The sequence below is a fragment of the Cucurbita moschata genome, unplaced genomic scaffold, assembly GCF_002738365.1.
Source record: "Cucurbita moschata cultivar Rifu unplaced genomic scaffold, Cmos_1.0 Cmo_Scf00028, whole genome shotgun sequence".
NCBI classification, from domain to species: Eukaryota; Viridiplantae; Streptophyta; class Magnoliopsida; order Cucurbitales; family Cucurbitaceae; genus Cucurbita; species Cucurbita moschata.
In genome coordinates this window covers 1,257,487-1,265,492 of record NW_019268544.1, presented here as the reverse complement: position 1 = coordinate 1,265,492, position 8,006 = coordinate 1,257,487, and the positions used below count along the sequence as shown (strand labels likewise).

Sequence of the window (8,006 nt, the reverse complement as noted above, 5' to 3'; positions counted from 1 at the left end):
CGAGATACAACCATTCCAATTTTGTTTGGTTGGACTAGTCATGGATTTCTTAAAATTCTCGAGTGAAACAGATTTTTAACCAAGTTGTAATTATAAACAAATCGTGAACGATTGAGCTACAATCAAAATTTAGAATTGAAAACAATATCGTTATCGTATGACGTTTGATATATCAAATGCAACAAAGAATAATATCTTTTAAGTTGTTTAGATAAGAGAAAATTAAAGGTCAAATCAGCAACCACACATAATCTAAACATCATCGAATTGTTTAATTTTGTTATTGATTTAAGTGGAATGATATAAGATACGAATATTAAAGTGTTGAACAACATAATTCAAGTGTTTTTTTTTTCTTAATGAATATAATAATTAAAACATGCTTTTCTCGAAGGATATCTACCGATCACATTCTTTATGTAGATAGGATCGTTTTTTTTTAATCTACGATTATATCCACTAACGATAGAGGGAAACACCTTTCTCTCTATAAATATCAAACTCTTGTTTGAAAGTGAGCATACAATTTCAAAGCTTGTCGACTAATTTTTCTAAGTGACGATGAGTTCTGTTCCTGGAGGTCCAGTGCCGGTTGATCCAAATGACCCACACGTGCGAGATATTGGAGAATGGGCAGTGAAGGAACACAACAAACAAAGTGGGGATTCACTAAAGTTTCTTGAAGTGGTAAGTGGGTCGAAGCAAATAGTGTCTGGAGTGTTGTACAAGCTTGTGTTGTTGGTTGATGTTGGTGCAAATCATCATCGAAAATATGAGGCTAAGGTGTTGGAGCAACCATGGGAGGAGCCTCCTCGGAAGCTCGAGTCTTTTCACATTCTTCTCCAGGAGTGATGTCTATGTTACAATCTCCTTCGTGTATCAGAATCCATATCTATAATGGACAATAAAATAAAACTTCTTATCAATCTTTACGTATATAGTTTTGTTTTTCTTATCATCACATTCTATTTAATCTCTATTCTCGTGAAAACTTCCATTAAATTTTTATTTATTTTAATCTAATCCAATCTAAATAAGTTCATAATTCAAAACCCGAATGATATTGGTCTAATGAGGTTGATTAGATTTTTTTCGAGTTCTCGAGTTTATTGAACACTCCGAATATCACTCATAAGATGCATAAGCGGCTTGAGAATATGGACTCCATCCATGTTTAGAATTAAGAAACTAGTTTTTTCTCCACAGAGTACTTAGGAGTCGCACGTTTATTTATAAGACTCTAACAATCGAGGAATCTAATTCTTAAACTTTTGTTAAAAAATAATTGTTCTCTCTTGATTTTAATAAAAGGGTGAGTGTTTCCCACCAAAAAAAAAAAAAATTGTGTTCGTAGTGCTTAGCTTACTAAGATATAATAATTATTTCTTTTCATTCCATTTGAGTGGTTCGAAGCTAGTTAGAGAATACATTTTCTAACGACTCCAGATCGGCTTCTCTGTTGATCTAAGCTTGAATCTGATACGCTTGAACCCTTTCAACACTTTGAGGCATTTAAGGTTAAAGTCAATTTTCATGGTAGAATTCTAAATTATGATTGTTGCTCTACTATTGACCTCTCCATGTACGGTAGTTTGTCACATGAATTATTTTATGCTATGTTATGTAATGCCGTACTACGTGATGATGTATTATGACTTATGGTGTCCATAGACACCATGTTAGCATGATTGTTTTCGAGATTGTGAATTGTTTATATACCAAGAATGTATTTATGAAAATGCTTATAAAAAAACGAAGGTATGATTTGCATGTTATATGATTTGAAACCATGTTTGTCATATTCTCGTTATGATTAGTATGAACGCATATCTTTTAGTCATGAACCCAAATGTTTAAAAAGAGTTCAAGGATTAAAAAATATTTTGAAGTACTTTGTAATGTCTATATTATTTAAAAAAAAAATAATAGTAATCAAAATCAAGAAAGTTATCGGCCACTATAGGTACCACCGACAAATGTGTGCATTGGCGTGAATATAAAATTTGGTTACACAGTTATAAGGGCTACATTATCCCACTCGTCCAGTGGACCCATGTGTATTTGTGCACCGTATGTAAATTAGTACTATAAATATAATCTAATGCAAAAATAAATAAATAAAGTAGAACCCAAAAAATTAGAGGCGTACATTCAACCCGACAACTTGGACCAACCCAACCCGAACTATAATGGTTGGGTTGGATTGGATTAGTTTTTCGGGTTGGTTTGAGTTCATTTTTCTGAATTCGAACCGACTCGATTCGATTTCAGGTTCATGAGACAAAACCCTCGGGATGACCTAAGCTAAATAAAAATATATAAAATATACTAAGAAATTTATATTAATGACGGTACTTCGTTCAAATTTAAAACACTCACCCCTCAGTTTGACCTCAATTAAATATATTAATTCTTTTTATTATTTTATTTTTTATTTTCTTATATAAATATTTTGAAAATACTTTAATATTTCATAATATTTTAAAATACGTTCTTTATAATAGGAATAAATTAACCTATAACTATTGTAACCATTTTTAGTTTCTTATATAAATATTTTTTAAATAACTTAATATTTCATATTTTTTTAAAATATATTATTTATAATATGAATAAATAAACATGTAGCTATTCTAATCGTTTCTAACCACAATCATTTAATTGAAGAATATAATTTAGGATAAGTTTATTAATTATAATTTATACAAAGTTATTTTGAAACAAATACGTATAATGTTTAATGTTCATAGATTATACCTATATTTGAATAATTTTTATTTTCCATCTATCATCTGTCTCATTGGATAGGGTGGAAAGTAAATAAATTTAAATACCAAGCTTTCTCAAAAGTTGTCTAAAATATTTGGACCGTTTTAATGTTTACTATAGCTTCTGAATCAACGTGTAGTACGAGTAAGAGAAATTTTTAACACCTAAAATAGTGACACAATCGATAAAAATTTAGTTTGTTATAAAATTGAGATAAGTGTAAATTCCAATATATTTATTATCTATTTGTTGCAATATTATTATATTACCATTTATATATGTATTTTTTCTTTTTTTTTTTCTAATAGTTTAGGGTTATCTATTTCAATTATAATATTTTTTTCTGTTATAATAGTATTTTTAAACTAATCTTTTTTATTGTTTTTTTAATTTTATCATCTATTCTTGTATATTTTTTTTATTTTAATTAATTCTGAACATATATCTATATTTGAGTTGTTTTTAGTTCTATAACAATATTGAACTATGTTAATATGTTACCATTTTTGCTCGTTATTCTGGATTGAATTCCTTTTTTGATGTGAACAATTATAGATTAATTTGTGTTTGTTTGTGAATTTTTAATTATCTTTTATTTAAGAGAGTATCCGAATAATTATAAATTGTGGATAAATAAAACTTTTTTTAAAAAAATAATTTTTTTTAACGACCCGAACCTAACCGGTTGGGTTGGGTTGGGTTAGGTTATGAAAATTTTCGAGTTGGGTTGGGTTACCAATCTAACCAACTCAAATTTTTTGGTTGAGTAAAAAAAAAATCCTTCAACCCAACCCAACCCTTACCATGTACACCCCTACAAAAAAAAATGATGAATTAAGTCTTCATTTGTCGTGATACATGTTGCATGTGTATCCATTTTTCCACCTTAATATTTGAGTCATTTCTCAGTACATTATTTTTTTTATCGTGTTTCTAAATTTCACTTTAAGGTTGTTTATGCTCGACATGTTTGGTAAATAATTTATATATATTTATTTTGTTTAATTTTTCGTTTTTTTTTTTTTTTTTTTTTTTTTTTTTTTTTTACAAATTGTATATTTTTAGATGTTTTTTAAAATAAAAATGTATTCCTAAATTAATTTAGTTTCTTAATTTAATTAAAATGTTAATAATTTGATATAAATTGATAGGTTCTTTTTTTATTATTATTATTATAAGGCGTGAAAATTTTGTTTTATTTAAATTTAATTAAGAATTTAAAAGTATTTGATTGAAAATGTTATGAAAGAAAAAAATTATGAATAAATAGGAATAATGTTTAAGAATCTAAAATTAAAAACGATAATTAACAAAATTTATATTTTTTCAAATATTTTTAAAACTCTCAAATATATAATTTAAAAACAAATTAAACAACTTTTGTAGTCCAACTCCATAGTTAATATTTATTTCATCAATTTCGAACTATTTCTTTGTAACGTTATGAAAGACAACTTATGAACGGCGAGGAATCATGTAACAATTCAAGTACATCGCTAGTAAATTTTGTCTACTTTGACTCGTTAGGTACCCATCAAGTCTCGTAGCTTTAAAACATGTCCCCTTGTAAATAATGTTTCGTTTTCGTCTCCAAGCCAATGTGAGATCTCACAATCCACCCTTTGGTGGCCATCGTCCTCGTTGGCACACCGTTTGGTGTCTGATTCTAATACAATTTGTAATAACCCAAGCCCACTAATAGTAGATATTGTCTGTTTTAGCTCGTTACGTGTCGCCGTCAACTTCATAGTTTTAGAACGCATCTACTGGAGAGAGGTTTTCACACCCTTCTAAAGAATACTTCATTCCCCTCTCTAACCATTATTTTGATGTCCGACATTGGTCGGAGAGGAGAACAAAAACCATTTATAAGGGTGTGGAAACCTTCCCCTTTCAGACGCATTTTAAAGCCTCGAGGGAAGCCTGAAAAGGAGAGCCCAAAGAGTATCTGCTAGCGGTAAATCTTGACCATTACAAATGATATCATAGCTAGACATTGGACAATGTGTCAACCTTCTTGTTGTTCGGGGGATAGACACGAGACGGTGTGCTAGTAAGGACGCTAGGCTCCAAAGAAGATGGATTTGGTGGCAGTGCTAGTGAGGACGTTGGCCAGAAGGGGGTGGATTGTGATTTCATTTTAAACTCATCAACAAAGAACTTAGAAGTATTTCTTTATAACCGTAACAAATGACAAAATTTATGAACCGGGCGAAATCACATTTGATAATTTAGAATTAAAAACAAGATCGTTATCCAACCGAGAATTAAAAATATCCAATTTTAAGAGAATCAATACATATTCAACATTCAACATAGAATAACTATCTTTACATTTTTTATTAGTTGCTTAATTTTATTATATAATACTAAGTAGAGTGATAATATTACCAAAGTATTTAATTAAATGAATATGAAGCTTAACACACCGGCATTGCTCACCTTCTTAAACAATTTACGAATCACATTCCATATACGGATAGGATCGTTTACCATTATCAACGATTATATCCACAAACGATCGAAGGAAACACCTTACGATCGTGTCTATAAATGCCAAGCTCTTGTTTGAAAATGAGCAAACCATATCAAAGTTCGTTCGTTAGGTATCTACGCAAAAGTTGAGATGAGTTCCTCTAGCCTCGAAAAATATGTAAACCCAGGAGGTTTGAAAGAGATCGATCCAAAGGACCCACACGTGGTGTTTATTGGACAATGGGCAGTGAAAGAATACAACAGAAGATCTGGGAAATCACTGATCTTCCTTTCGGTTGTACGTGGGTGGATACAGGTGGTGGAGGGGTTTATGTACTACCTTGAGCTGTTGGTTGATGATGGCCCAAATAACCCGAAAAAATACGGGTGCAAGGTGTGGGAGAAATCATGGGAGAATTTCTTAGATCTCTTAGCTTTTGAAGAGATTTACGATTGATGAATCCATGTCTATGTTGCACTCTCCTTTACGTATCGATCCATGTCTATAATGGAACACTGAAATAAAACAAAATAAAAGCTCTTATCTTTACTTACAACTTTTTTGTTTCTTCTTTTTGTACGGTTTGCTTTTACTTAAATTACTTATTTTCTTCGTTAATGGTGTGAAATCTTTTATCGGTTGGAGAAGGAAACGAAATATTCTATATAAGAGTGTGGAAACTCTCCATAGTAGACGTGTTTTAAGACCTCGAGGGGATGCCCTTCAATATCAGTGGGGCTTAGGTTGTTACAAATGGTATTAGAGTCAATACACTGAATCGTGTGTCAACAAGGACGCTGACTTTCAAGGGGGATGGATTGTGAGATCCCACATCGGTAGAACAAAGCATTTATTATAAGGTGTGGAAACCTCTCCATAGTAGATGTGTTTTAAAACTTCGTGAAGATGCCCTTCAAGGGAAAGCCCAAGACAATATCGGTGGGGCTTGGGTTGTTACAATGGTATTAGAGCCAGACATTGGATCGTGTGTTAGTAAAGACGCTGGCCCTCAAAGGAGTGGATTGTGAGACCCCACATTGGTTGGAGATGGGAACAAAACATTGATTATAAGGGTGTGGAAATCTCTCCATAATAGACGTGTTTTAAAATCTTGAGGGAAGTTCTTGAAGGGCAAGTCTAGAGAGGATAATATCTGCTAGCAGTGGGATTGAGCTCTTCCAAATGAAGATATCAAAAATATGTCTCGCAAATTTGCATAAATATAACGAATCCAACCTATATAAGTCTTACTCAAAAACAGTAGAATCGAGCATGGATCGAAAAATCCACTGAACCACTCGAGTCGGTGGAAAACAGTCGAGCCTACCCAAACCAGTGAAGAACTAAACCAAAGAGGACTTAAACGTTGAACTATTTGATGAAGTGGAATGATAGCCTTCTTGTGCACAACCAACCTTGCACGTAATTAAATAAAAATAAATATATATGAAAATCCATAAAATTAAATGGAAATAAAAATATACAAACAACACCAAGACTAAATAGGTTAAATCCGTTCAAAAAACACAACGCTAATTCAAAAAACACCCTGACAAATTTTATTCATTAGTTGATAAAATCTGATATAGAACTTGGTTACACATGCATAAGGGGTATATTAACGAACCCGTCCAGTGGGCCCCCGTGTATTTATGTACTGTATGTAAATAAGTACTATAAATATAATTCTATGTTGTATGTGTATCCATTTTTCCACCTTAACATTGGAGGAATTTCTCGAATTTTTTAGGCAAGGAACCAATGTACAATTGACGGCTCGAGGAATATTCATTAAAAATTTAAATAATCATCCTTCTTGTCTTTTAGCGTGGATGACATGGAATAAAGAGTTAGAAAATTTTTGCATTATTCCGTATTTTTTAATTAATAAGTACATTATTTTTATCCCGTTCCTAAATTTCACTTTAGGGAGCTATTGAATACTCGGTTTATATATATATATATATATATATATATATATATATATATATATATATATATTTATTTATTTATTTATTTATTTATATATATATATATATATATATATATATATATATTTATTTATTTATTTATTTATTTATATATATATATATATATTTATTTATTTATTTATTTTTGACATCAAACCAATACCATATTAAACAAAGAATAATTATCTTTACATTTTTGTTAATGGTTTAGTTTTGTTATATAATACTAAGTAGATTGATAATATTACCAAAGTATTTAATTAAATGAATATGAAGCTTTAACACACCGGCATTGCTCACTTTCTTAAACAGCCTACAAATCACATTCCATATGTAGATAAGATCGTTTACCATTATCTATAATTATGTCTACAAACGATCGAAACTCCTTACGATCTTGTCTATAAATACCAAGCTCTGTGTGAAAGTGAGCAAACCATATCAAAGTTGATTTGTTAGGTATCTACGCAAAAGTTGAGATGAGTTCCTCTAGCCTCAAAAAATATGTAAACCCAGGAGGTTTGAAAGAAATCGATCCAAAGGACCCACACGTGGTGTTTATTGGACAATGGGCAGTGAAAGAATACAACAGAAGATCTGGGAAATCACTGATCTTCCTTTCGGTGTTACGTGGGTGGATACAGGTGGTGGAGGGGTTTATGTACTACCTTGAGTTGTTGGTTGATGATGGCCCAAATAACCCGAAAAAATATGGGTGTAAGGTGTGGGAGAAATCATGGGAGAATTTCCTCGATCTCTCAGCTTTTGAAGAGATTTTCGATTGATGAATC

General features: G+C 31.1%; 1 protein-coding gene across 1 annotated transcript; it reads left to right on the top strand.

The window, feature by feature from the left end:
- The first annotated feature begins 529 nt into the window (after nucleotides 1-529).
- Nucleotides 530-922, top strand: LOC111463428 (cysteine proteinase inhibitor 8-like). Its single transcript, XM_023107361.1, has one exon. It carries the CDS (start codon nucleotides 562-564, stop codon nucleotides 850-852), a length of 291 nt encoding a protein of 96 aa, XP_022963129.1. The 5' UTR covers nucleotides 530-561; the 3' UTR covers nucleotides 853-922.
- Nucleotides 923-8,006: the final 7,084 nt, after the last annotated feature.

What these genes read in the sequence shown, in the direction of transcription:
- LOC111463428 (XM_023107361.1), top strand. Translation starts at nt 562, where the DNA reads ATGAGTTCTGTTCCTGGAGGTCCAGTGCCGGTTGATCCAAATGACCCA.